The following is a 13,414-nucleotide window of genomic DNA, read 5'->3' on the forward strand; positions in this document are numbered from 1 at the left end:
AATCAAGTTAGCTAACATCTGTAGAATGCTTTGCATAGGAACATGCCTATGCAAAGATTCGCTGTACCTATGAACTGCTACTGACCATTGTGAGGGAGGTGGGAACCGAAGAGAGAACCACTTGGGTTCTCTCCGGTGGCATGTGCTATGCCATTCTTTCCTCTGGCTGTCCCCCACTTGCTGCATGCCCCGTCAAGGTCTCAAACTGAAGATCTGAAAGAGGCAGCTGTGACCTGGCCCACGGGGAGTAGCCAGAGCCAACTTGGTTGTGGCTACTGAGTGAAGGCTGACCAGAACTGCTCCTCCAGCTCCCTCTCCAACAGAACAGAATCCAGGGACAGGGTAATCTGCAAGCATCTAGAAGGCCTTTGCCTTTCAGTTGTCTGGTTCCTTACTGACTCACAAACGACTCACACCTGCCCTGCTTTGAGATCACTGGATCCAACCCACGATGGTCAGGAAAGAGTCTCTAAAAATAGCCCCAGGCAGGATCCGTGGGACCCACCCAGTGCCCTCAGCTGGGCTTATTTTCCCAGGGACAGAAATCCCACCACCATCAGCATCTTCACACTCTTGCTGGCTGCTGGCACATTCAGTGTTTAAGCCAACTTCCAGGACACAGTCACAAAGAAAAAGGAATTACTGTGGATCCCCTATACAGTGAACTTGGGTTCTGTAGTAGAGTGTGGAATAAACTCAAGCTGCGAATGTGAGACTTTTATTTTGTGTCCTCTGGTACTCAAATGGTTGACCCAGTAGCCTGGGCCAGCAGAGCTGTGAGGACTAAGAGGCGCACAGGCATCCTAGCTCCAGACCTTGACTTGCCTCGCACTCAGGTTGGACTGCTGTGCAAGGGGGAGACACAGGCAGTGGCCTCTGAAAGCCATTCCTACTTGGTGACGGCACGGATCCTGGATCAAGCTCCTTAGGCTCATGTCTCTGCTCCGTGTGACCATGGATGATTGATTTAACCCCCAGGAGTAAGTCTCCTTGATAGTAAAATATGGATGAATAATTTGATATATGTAAAGTGCTTAGAAAATGCATTGTAAGCATTTGTTATGGCAGTGATGATCAGGATCATCACTGGCATCCTTTGCCCCATCGTGCTTCTGGGTGGAGAGGTTTTCCAAGACCACGAGGAGGATAGCAGCAGGTATGCCTACTCAAGGGTTCTAGCAGTTTCCAGTTTCCTCCAGGTACCTCCTGTCTTTAGCCAATGTACCCGTACCGACATGCCCAAGCATCCTGTCCCTCAGTATAATTGAGGAGCTAGAATTCCACCATCTCTGACCTCTGGCACCTGTGACTCCTGTCTGTCAGCCTCTTGGAGAGGCCCCCAGGCCTCTTTCCCAGCAGGGTTTAACAAGGTGACATCATAGCAGAGCCATTTGCTAAATAGCTTGTGGACAGGGCAGAACAATGCAGCCGTTGGTAGCAGGCTGGCAGCCAGGCTTGGGGATGCCAGACTCCTCCCTGCATTCTTCCCTCTCCAGTCCTCTGTGTCAGCCCTTTCACACCTTTCCATCTGTCCCCAGCCGTAGGCTTCCTTCTCAACTGACTCAACCGACGGTCACCACCTACTTCACTAAAGGGGCGGTGGGAGGTGATGCCACCCATAGATGAAGCTCTCCTCTTCCCTCCCCTTCACCACAAAATGTAACTGTGTTCACAGCCAACATTTTCAACTTCTGTTTCATGGGCCAAGGCTATCTCAGGATCCTGTCCTCCTGACCCAGTCTGGTTCCGCTGCCTCTTGTTCCTCTAAATCGCAGCCCCGCCTGCTCGTCCCTATCCTTGGCAGAATATGCTTTTCCTTCATTCTTAGGAAAAAAAACAAATCAAGACTGTCTTTGACCTTCTACTTGCCTCCACACTGCATAATAACTTGCCTGCCTTTCACCATCAGGAATCTTGGAAGAGTAGACTGAAAACTCACCATCTCTGCTCTTTCCTCATAGCTCCCAACCCCACTGTGCACTGGCTTTGTCCCTCTTGACCTCTCTCAAATTCCTTCTACAATGTTCTTCCTGCCTCCTGTTCCCAAACAACTTTTCCTATCCATTTCCTCAGAATTCATTCCAATTTGGGACTTTTGTGTCCCAAGGACCTGTTCCTCACTTTGGCCCTCTACCTAATCCCATGTTTTCCACCTATGGATCTTTCTCTCACACTCATTTGACTACTGGCCCCTCAGCAGGAGGAGGCACTGGGCATTTACTTCTAATGTCTCCAGTCACAGCACCCTCTCCACCCCCAACCCCAGCACCCGATGCTGCCCTTCTGTCCCCGAAAATGCTTTTAATACCAAGGAGCCAATGTGTCTGTTGGTATTGGCAAGATGAGGAAAGTGAGCCACTCAGAGAACCTCCTGTTTGTACTCTCTTCCTGGTCTTCATAGCCTCCCTTCACAAGATAACCAGCACACTTAGAGATACCGGTTCTCCTGCAGCCCAGCACTATAGGTTCCTTACGGATCCAGCCACCTTGTCAGGAGAATTTAGCAGGGACAAAGCTTATCCAAGGCTATAATTTAGGATCAAGACCTTGGTAAACCAAATGCATTCCTTTCATTCCAGATCTTCTTTAGGATGTTCGGAACCTTCATGTACATCACACCAGCTCCTTGTCTAGGGAGCTTCTCAGTGATGGTCTTCATGGTATCTTTCGTTTTCTGTGTTAGTCTGGGAAGCCAGAGTGTCTGAAGGGTAATGATTATCATGGTTTTATGGATGACTTTCTGTATTGGGAAGACTTTCCAGAGACGCTGTTCTTCCATTCTCCTGGGGATATTCCCTTGTAGCTTTCAAAGCTGGTTCACCATAAAGCCTCTTCTCCCCTGAGGGTATAATTGATTCCTCCTCTCCTATGCCACTGCTACTGGCTTATTCTCTGACTGTATTTATCATATCTCAGGGTCAGACTGTAGAGCTTTTTGAGGGTAAGGACTGAATCATTTATTCAGCACAGAGCAGCACCTAGTAGGTATTTAGGAAGATTTGAGTCATTGAATAGATAAAGGAAGAACAAGTGATTACACGTACTTTAGTCAACTAAACTGTTCACTACTTCTGAACTTGGCTTTGCTTTCCCCTAAAGGTGGTCATTTAGATCATTTGACAGTTCTGCTAGCAACACTTATATATAATATATAGCAACTCTGATATATAATTGAAACCAAGAGGTGGAAGGTATAAAGAGGTCAGGGTCAGGATAGGTGTCTCTCGTTGGACTCCTAGTGGTTAAGGATCTGATTGCACTCCACTCATACTGCATTTGGAAGAAACTTCTTTCAACTCTGTGCCAAGGATAGTAAACTGGCTTGACTATTCTTTGCCTAGAAAAGTGGAACGGGTCCTGGGAACAGTTGTTTTTATAAGCGCTGCCAGAAAACCCTGTAACTCCCTAAACCAAAAAATCTAGGGAGATTTTTCTATTTACGAGCACTACCATTGCTCATACTGCTAGGTTCCCCGATACAGAACCTAAACTATGTAACAGGGATTGAGTATAGCTTCTGTGAGTCACTGATTAGATATATATATATATGTATATATATATATATGTATATATACATATATATATATGTATTTGGTCCCCTTATTATTTTTTTAAAAGATTTTTATTTATTTATTTGACAGACAGAGATCACAAGTAGGCAGAGAGGCAGGCAGAAAGAGAGATTAGGGGAAGCAGGCTCCCAGCCCAGCAGAGAGCCCAACGTGGGGCTGGATCCCAGGACCCTGGGATCATGATGTGAGCCAAAGGCAGAGGCTTTACCCACTGAGCCACCCAGGTGCCACTGGTCCCCTTATTTTTAAGGTCTGCATTTTTCACATTTCTAAGAAGTTTAGTATGTGAGTGGTACTTCTGAGCTTGAAGTCTAGCCTTAGCAACTGTGACATCTCCCCTATGCCTGGCAGCCATGGCTCACTTGAAATTGGTTTTCTGGATTTGATAAAAAAAAAACCCTTGACCAGGCACCTTGGAAGTACTACACATTTTCTCTTGTTTTCTTCTTCCCCTAAAAACACACATCATCTACGTTTTTAATGACTGAAGAAGGGGAAACCATCCCAAGACTTACCTAAGACCAGGGCTTACCCTGGCTCATTGTTCAAAATCTCCATGTATTTACAAGCAAGGGACCCTCCTATAAAATGATCTGACCAGTTAGGACAGTATATGAACTGTGGCCAGGGTCCCGAAGGAACTGGCATTCACAGCTTCTTAGAAGCACTGAAGGAAATAGGACTTTACCTAGTGAAGACTGTAGATCTTGATATCAAAAAAGGGAGGGCAGTTGTGTCTTGGGCCCCAAGGCGGCAGCTCTGAGAAGTGGCTGTTGGCTCCGAATAACACCAAGATGGCTAGAGCTGTCACACTGGAGAGCCGATTGCCTTGGACCTTTCCCACACCCCCTGCTTGCATACCAAATGATACCCCTCATGTGACCTCTTGTCTGCCCCACTTGACTCTTCTGGAACCAGGCCTTTCCCTATGTTCAGAGAAGTGAGGTGCTGACTGGAAGGTCCTCTAGCATGTACTGGAAGGGGAATGCTGCAGAAGTAGCCTACCCCACATCCCTGAGAGTAGACAAGAGCATGCTTGGAGGGCAGAGGCTAGCCAGACTGTGGATGAACCCTCCTGGGGTTTCTGCATGGCTTCTGGCCTTGGCATTAAGCACTTCATCCAGAACTCCGCAGAGACCTAACATGGCTATCCCTTGGCCAAGCTACAATGGAGGGGCCAGGCCAAGAGTGAGCAAGCGTCATGGAATCTAAGCAGCCACTAGAGTCAGAGGGTGATGGTTCTGAGGAAGCCACCAGGGGTGATGTGGCTGACACACTCATGTTTAACTTCAGTTGGACTTGACTTCCAGATTGGAACAGAAATAAAAAATTTGAGTTTTATGATTGGTCATTAATTAGCTCTTGAAATTCTCATTGTGCTCGTTTATAATGTATGTAGCACATACTACTTAGAGCATTAGTAAAATGCTCACCAAGAAGGAAAAAATGTGGTCCTGTAGATCTGACTCAAAACATGGGCATCTTTTCTGGGACAATGGAAAAATGAATGCGTCCTCTGCTGTTTACTCCACAAGCATGATTCCAGAGCTTTTAGGTAGCAGTGGGTTCTGTGTTGTCACTTAGGCATTTTTTTCCCCTCCCAACCTAAAAATATTTTGTTTTTTGTTCCTTGGGCTGTTTGTACAGATCTTTACAGATACTTCATAGGTGTCCTGATCAAAAACATTGCCTTTTTGTTTTCTTGCACAAAAAAAAGTGAGTTAATTAAAACTGTCAGTATAAGGGAGGAAGTGCTTCCAACTGTACTTTGGTCTTTTGGCTTAAACAATGCTGTTTCAATGATTTCCATATTTCCACAATCATTCAGAAACGGGAAATACTAGTGCATCCCTCTTCAAAGAACATCCTGTACTTGTATTCCCACACATTTTTGTGATTAACGACCTAACTGACCCTCTGCATTGATTGCTCTGTGAGGTAGAACTTTCTCCATTTAAAAGCTGGGAAGGCCCAAAATGAGGGATTCTAGCTGAGATCACACATGGTTAGTATAGCCCTACCTCCTAGCCATTCCTGGCTGTCCTTCTGCAGATGTCCTACCTGTGTGGCAGAAAGCTGTAGGAATTCTGTATTTGCATATGGAAGCCCCACAGCAGAATCTCCAGGGATCCCCTGCCTTGAATTCCAACTGGGTAAAGGGTGGGTGTAGGGGACCCACAGCTCCTGGCCTCCCACTCCTAGACTCCACATTTGTCCTGCTATGTAAGACAGGTCCGTCTTTCAACATAGCTTCTTAAATGGTGGTTAGGTGGTTTCATGTTATCACCCTTCATTTAGTCATTTCCCATTCATCCTCTTAGCCCTCCTTAACCTTCCTGTTTATTGCTGTGTTTTCACTTATTTTTGTATCTCCCCCCAACCATCCCCCACCATGCGTGCCCAGTGGATACCCATGGGCCTCATGCATCTTGTAACATTCCCTGCCTTAACCTTCTTGCTCTACATGGAGAATCATGGAGGCTAACAGGTTGGGGAGAAGAAGTCCTCCATTTCCCACATGAAGGAGACTGGGTGCCATTTTTATCCCAGTATATCCCATGCAGACATGCTCTGTGCCACAGAGTAGATCCCTGTTGGCCCTCAGCAAGGATCCTCATTTTAACTACAGTTGGCTCAGAACTGACCATTCTTTCTTCAGCTGCCAGTTCAGAAAATCAACAGTAGGCAGAATTTCTTTGTAACTTTGTAACTGTATTCTCTCCAGATAGCAGGAATTCTTTCTTGTTGCCTAAGAAGTAAGTTTCACTCAGTTGCTTTATCACCCTTTGAGATAAATGCATGGGCCAGGGATTTTGGATTTTGGATTCTGGCAGCAGAAACTTGGTTTGAACCATTGCAGATTAGAGGCAACCAACAGGAAGGGCAGAATTGCATTTGCTGCCATAACCACGTGCCTTTTCTCCCCTAATGAAATCCCTCACCTTCAGCTGAGGAGTGTTGGCATTCAACAAGGTAATTCTAAAATAATCCTCTTCATGGCTCTGTGCTCAGTGGAGATGGTGTTTTATCATGGTCTGTGCCTTTCTATGGGACTGCAGTTTTCAAGGTATCAGTCTTACCTAGATTGCAAAGATCTGGCTCGGTGTGTCAGGAAAAGCATAAGATGGTGATTCTGCAGACCTGTGTTTGGGACATTGTCTCCATTTCACTGCTGTTCAATACCTCTCGAAAGCTTGCTAGAGAACAGTGGTGATTTTGGTAGACTGAACAAGAGGGGAAGGTGCTCTGTTACTCTCAAGTAGTGATTTGGGGCAAGGGAGGTGCCTTTGTGCCAGGCACACTGTACTACGGGGCAGCGTGCCTGCTGGGAGAGGGTGTGTCCTTCAGGCTGCCGTGGGAGGGAGGAAGTACCAGGATCCAACATTGTTGGTACTCAAACAGTGCTTCTAGATTTTAAAGTGTATTTTATTTATCAAGAAAATATTTGAGGGATGCCTGGGTGGCTCAGTGGGTTAAGCCGTTGCCTTCGGCTCAGGTCATGATCCCAGGGCCCTAGGATCTAGTCCTGCATCGGGCTCCTTGCTCAGCAGGGAGCCTGCCTCTCTCTCTGCCTCTGCCTGCCTCTCTGCCTGCTTGCGTGCTTTCTCTCTCTCTCTTTCTGACAAATAAATAAATAAAATCTTTAAAAAAAAAAAGAAAAAGAAAATATTTGAGCTTCTTACAAAAATTGTTATGGTTGAAATAAAAGCCCACCTTGACCAAACCTCCTGTCCCCAGCTTTCCATGGCCCAGACACTTCCCCAAGAGAGAGCACTATTATAGTTGCTGTGTAGCCTTCCAGACTCTGGGTCAGTTTATTTTCATTCATATGTCATACACGCATGGAGCCCCACAGTATTGTTTTCTAATGTCACTTTGTATGATTCTTTGGATCTTGCTATTTTCACTATCCAATATGTCTTATATTTTGGAATGTCACAAACTATCCATAATGTGGATGAACCATTGTTTATTTTGCCACTGCTTTGTTTTTTTTTAAGATTTTATTTGTTTATTTGACAGAGATCACAAGTAGACAGAGAGGCAGGCAGAGAAAGGCGGGTGAAGCAGGCTCCCCACCAAGCAGAGAGCCTGATGCGGGGCTTGATCCCAGGACCCTGAGATCATGGCCTGAGCCAAAGACAGAAACTTAACCCACTGTGCTATCCAGGTGCCCCTAGCCATTCCTTTATTAATGGACAGTTAGGTTCAGTATTTTCAAACCTTATTTTCAGTGAAATTTCGTACAATCCCAATATATAAATTTTTATATATTATCCTCAATTAATTATATATATATATCTTCAATTAAGCCGTAACAGAAAACTTACTGATTCAGTACGTAGTCACTTAGGCAAAATACTGTTTATGCCTTGTTCTTACACTTTGTGCCTCGGTTCCCTTTTCTGCAAAATGGAATCAAAATAGTACTCCTCTCACAGGCTTATGGGAAATATTAAAAGAGTTAAGGCATGTAAAGTGCTCGAAACAGTACCTGGCGATGTCGAGCACTACGTAAGAGCTTGCTGTGTATCTCCATATTGGATTGGTCTCCGTTGAATTTCTTGTGCCTTTGGCCCAGACGATCCATTAACCTTTGACCTATTTAGAGGACATCCCAAGAAAGCAGTGAGTTCTGCTGGGCCCCCTACTGTGAGGTTAGCATCATAGATGTTGGTTGTCTACCCCACTGCATAGGGTATCTCTCTGAAAACTTTGAAGCCTGTCCTTTCTGTAGGAATAGTTAGATTTCTCCTAGGCCATCATTTTGACTGTATTCACCGTACTGATCTGGGCATCTTGTAACTCACTGTGCTTTGCTTTTTCCGCTGGCTGCTAGAGTAGATCCAGATTTTTTTTTTTTTTTTAACTACGGTCTAGCATCTGTTGGAGACTCTAATGGCATGCATTTGTGTATTAACTGAGCTTACAATATCAACTTGATTTGAGGTCAGTTAGTAAAAATAACTGTGTCTCTGGGTGACTGTACGGGTATACCTGTAACATGAGGGACGTCCTGGGTGCCATTTGCCTGAGGCACAGCAGTGTGGTGACTTGCTGGAGTCTTGTGCCAGGAGTCTTCCCTTTGGGCTTCTCTCCATGACCACCCACAGAGAAGTGGCAGCCAGCAGTGCTGGGCGGCCCCTTACACGTGCTGACTGTGGTCCTGGGGCCGGACACGCACGGCTTCCCCTGGGAGCCTGGGTCCTTTTTTCATCATCATGTGAGTTGTTCCACAGAGAGGCTCTTGACCTGCTGTTAGCAATTATTTTCCTCTCCTTTAAGGGTCTGAGAAAACATGGGTGATAATTATATCCTCGCTTACTCATCAGAGTTTGACTGTGTGAGGAGCAGAATTAATGTCACAACAATAAACTGCCATCCTCACAAAGAAGTCATTTGTGATTGTGAAGGCCCTTTGTCTATGGTATGAAAGAGCTTCCATAACAATGAACAAGACACAGACTAGAGAGCGGCTGGAGCCCAGGGCAGTGAGCACTGTGGCCTGGCACAGCCGCCCTGGGAACCAGCCCCCGAGCAGGCCCTCCCCCTGCACCTCCAGCAGCAAGTGATTATCAAGTGACGTGCCAGGCCTTGAATGTGGTACCTATTTCTCAGTCCCTGTTTCTGTCCCAGGACTAGGACTGGCTCTGCCCCTGCCTTTACTTGGTGTGCACTGGGGAAGGGGTGGGACAAGGGAAGGAAGGAGTGCCCTTGGCAAGCCCATTCTGAAGGTTGGAATGTAGGGAAATGGGCTCAGAAGGGGGCCACCTCCAGGCCTCTGTGCCTGGGTTCTTCTCTGACCCACTCCTTTGCACAACCATGATTTGCCTTTGGAATGGAGGATACTGCCTCATAAACCTCAGAGCTTTACTTCTCTGGACCAGCCCAGATTATGATGATTGTCACTTACCCATTTAGCAATAAGACCTGCTTTTTCAGGTTGCCAAACCCCTGAATGGCCTACTCTGGGCCTCTGGGTTTCGGCCTTCCATTAAGCGTGGAGGGGGTGTGGATGGCATTCGGCCAATTCAGGACCATTGGCAGCCACCTCTCTCCCTCCTCCCTGCCTGGAACCAGGTCAGACACACCCAAAAAGTGCCTGCAGCCTCCCGTCTCTTGCTCAGAGCATTTTATAAATCCTGCTCTGCCCCCCAGCCCCCCACCCCACCATCTGCCAGTTCACAGCTTCTCCCGCTCGTCTGTTTTCCAGCTTCTGGTTATTTCGTTTCCTGTTAGCTCTTTGAGATCCCTCTGACTGTCACTTGGGTTCTTCTCGGATATTTTCACCTTTTCCTGCAGTGTTGGAGCTGAGACAAGCAAACACACTGCATGCCTTGCCGCTGGGTCCCCCATCCTCCATGTTTCCCACAGTGCTCCAGACGGGCCTCCGTGCTGTGAGCAGAGCCTCGGCTCTGGAGAACACTGGCGTGGGAGTCAGGAGAGACTGAGATCTGTGCAGGACTGGTTCCCACGTAGTTCCTTGACGAATGTACCAGCTCCCGGGCCTCCTCGAAGAGTAGACTCCTCGCCGTTGGGGCCTCTGGCGGGCTGGGCCTCCTCCTCCACCAAACGCAACCCGACATGCCCAGTCAAGTGCAGCACCACTGGGTCTGGAGTTCCATCAAGGCCTTCCTGGCCAAGGGTGAGGTCATCCAGGGGCTGGTGTGGCCAGCGTTCAAGGCACACCTATCAGTGGTCCTGCTCATAGTAGTTTTGAAATCCTGTGGTTTCCTGTTTAGGTAGGTGGTTTTGCACATGTAACCAGCGAAGCTGTCCTCACAAATTGCATACTTCATTTGGAAACTGGGAAGATGTTTTTCCAGCCTTTTAAGTACATAGTTTTTTTTTCCCCCTTTTAGTCCCAGGTAAATCACCAAGGTGCTGCTAATAATGAAACGTACCAGGAACGCTTGGCACGTCTAGAAGGAGATAAGGAGTCCCTCATTTTACAGGTGGGTCCGCTTTCGTGGGAAACAGCTTATCTTGTTACCTCCAGCTCTGTACGTACCCTGAGTGGGAGGGAGGCACAAGAGGTTTTTTCTTTTGGATCTATTCTCTTTGAAAGTGTGTGTTTTTAAAAAGACTCTTCCTGAAACTAAACAGAAAGTAACTGAAGCCACAGCTCAGCTGGAGTTGGCCTTGGGGCTGTGAATGCATTCATTTATTCATCTTGTACTGTTTGAGCACCCACTTCTTCTATACACTGGGAGCTCTGTGGCCAGGCTGATAAATGAGGCCCTGTCCTCTAGGAGCCCAGAAGCCTTGTAAGGGAGATAAGATGTGTCTTCCTGGCTCTAATAAACCAGCCATGAGTGATACGCACATAGGGTTGATGCTAACTGGATTAGGCCCAAATCATCTGGAGCTGGATCCAGACTGATCCCTTTGAGGCCAAGTCCCCTGGGGCTAGTAACACGGGCTCATGAGTCTTTGAAGACTTTCTTGCTTCAAAGAGAGGAACTCCAAAACTTTTTATGGAGAAAGATAGTCAAGGAACATTTTCTGTTCTCAAGACTCAGGTTCCCTGGCAGGACAGAACATTGAGCCTTCTTATGTGAGGTTTGTCTCTAACAGGGGTTCTCCACTGTCTTAGCTCTCAGATGTGTAAATCTAGCATTTGTACACTGTCAGACACTGTGATTATTGATTTGGAGAATAAGAAGATGACTGTTCCAATATTGGCTCATTAAAAAGCTTTTGAAGGGTAGTAGTGAAACGGGATGGGGGCAGGTAGGGTTCTGGAACTCTTCGCAGGCTGTGGGCTTTAGCTTAGTGCACTGGAATGAAGCGGCTGCCATATGTTTGGCTTTTTTCCTTCTATTTCACCTTTCTACTTCGTTTTATGAATCTAAGAGTAAGAAATGATTATTTTAGGAACTTAGGAAAGTCAAAAAGAGTTTTAACATTTTGACCTTTCTTCCTTGACATTTTTTTTCCTGTCCTGCCCCATTTTTTAAAAATTAAGCTCACACCAAGTATACAATTACATAATTTTGCCTTTTCGGAGATTTTTTTCTCCATAATTTGCTCATTAAAAAAGATTTGAGTGCTCACCCCTTGGCAGACACTAGTTTTAGGTGCTAGGGTTGCAGTGGAGACAAAAATAATTCAGCTCCCTGTTCTTACAGAGCTTGTGTGTCTGTGTGTGTCTATGTACATGTGTATGGGTTCAAGTAGATACAATAAACCAATATGTAAAATGTTTCTGGCAGTGATAAATACTATGGAGAAAAAGAAAGCAAGGTGAGGATTGTGTAGTCAGAGAAGACCTCCCTGAGAGGGGGAGTCCTGAAGGAGGCTAAGGAGGGAGCCCTGCAGATGCCTGGAGAAGCACATTCCAGACAGAGGAGGTAGTCTGTCCAGCGCACACCCTGAGCGGGGACAGTGCTTGGTGTGTAGGAAGGAGCAAGCAAGGGCCTTTGTGGCTGGAGTTTATGACCATGAAGAAGTCTGGTGGGGAGCTGCCTTCAGAGAGGTAGGAGGGGCTGGGTTATATGGCACCTTATATCGCATGTTACATCGCATGTATCTTGAGGGATGTGTATAACTTGAAAGTCCATCCCAATGACACGATTAATCAGAGTGTCCAGTTTAAATTTTTACAGCAAACAGGGTGATCTCGCAGACTTTTGAAACGGGAAACTTCGTGGCAGAACTAACACGTTCCTTTTTAAAGGAATTTAATTTAATAAAGGAGTCCTGTGTGATAATGTTCTCTTTGACATTCACAGTTTTTTGTTTGTTTGTTTTAAAACATCCTGACTCCTTGGATAATCCTTATTGCAGCAGTCCTAACACAACTGGGAACCTGCTAATCATGGAAGTCAGAGGTGGATCCTTGTGGTTTCTGTTCCAGCAGCTTGTGACCAGACTTTCAGAGCTGCTCTTAGGTGATCACTCTGTTTTGTAGTGGGCCCCCATGGAGCTGCTAGGCCCTCAACTTGATAGAACCTCTCGCTTCACTTACAAGGCAGCTTAGCCAGAATGAATTAATTGAAGCAGTTGGTCCAGAATGTTTTTCCTGGGTCTACTTGTAGAGGAGCAAGGCAAACCACACATAACAAAATACTTTGTTTTCAGAGTAAATTAAAAAGAAACCCCAAATCTTCTGTGCTCACTTCAGCAGCATGTGTACTAAAACCAGAATCTTTTCTATCTTCATGAGAATGTAATTTTTTTAAGGTAAAGCTTTTCCCCCCTCCCTTTTTTACCACATCTATATTCCATCCAGCGCCTAAAATTATGGCTAGCATGTGGTAGGGACTCAAAACGTATTTCCTTTTATTGAGTAAAGGTCACATTCTAGGATCTTTATACATTTGTCCCAATTTTCTGGGCTTCTCCGTAGTCCTTCTGAGTATTCAGTTTTGTGAGGACACTGTAGCCCTGTATATCCTGAGTCATGCACAGCCAAGCTCTACAGGCTATGGAGCGCAGGAGACCTCAGATCATTCCTCCGGGTAACCCCAGCGCATGACTCCGAGGTGTGGTGCGGACAATATGGGTTAATCCTCATAATCAGATTAACCATCACACATTCCTCCCAAACAGAAACTCTGGAACCCAGGGAGATTTGAAAGGCCACCCCAAAGAATCTGTACTCTTTTGAAGGTAGGGTTGGTAGTTAAAAAAGGCCAGGCCTGCTGATAGTGTTGGGTCACGAGGATTGAACACTCCACCACAAAGGTTTGTTTTTCACATGGGCCCAAAAATGACAGAAGGTGCCTGTTTTGGGGACTGTACATGGAATATTAGCACACTTCTTACCAACTTCAGGAATATGTTCCAGCCATTCTTTAATCATGTGGGAATATGAAAATGAAAGGCTTAAAGTGGCA

General features: G+C 46.1%; 1 protein-coding gene across 8 annotated transcripts in view; it reads left to right on the forward strand.

The window, feature by feature from the left end:
• The window catches only part of PPFIBP2 (PPFIA binding protein 2), a 148,097-nt gene that overhangs the window by 69,940 nt on the left and 64,743 nt on the right, over nt 1–13,414 (forward strand). For 6 of the 8 annotated variants that reach the window (XM_032356266.1, XM_032356268.1, XM_032356269.1 and 3 more), the window contains one exon: nt 10,436–10,528. The exons of the other annotated variants lie outside the window; for them this stretch is intronic. In XM_032356266.1, coding sequence (XP_032212157.1) covers nt 10,436–10,528 — 93 coding nt within the window. The remainder of the gene's footprint in view (nt 1–10,435; nt 10,529–13,414) is intronic. 8 annotated transcript variants of the gene reach the window in all.

Source organism: Mustela erminea, chromosome 9, assembly GCF_009829155.1.
Source record: "Mustela erminea isolate mMusErm1 chromosome 9, mMusErm1.Pri, whole genome shotgun sequence".
NCBI lineage: Eukaryota > Metazoa > Chordata > Mammalia > Carnivora > Mustelidae > Mustela > Mustela erminea.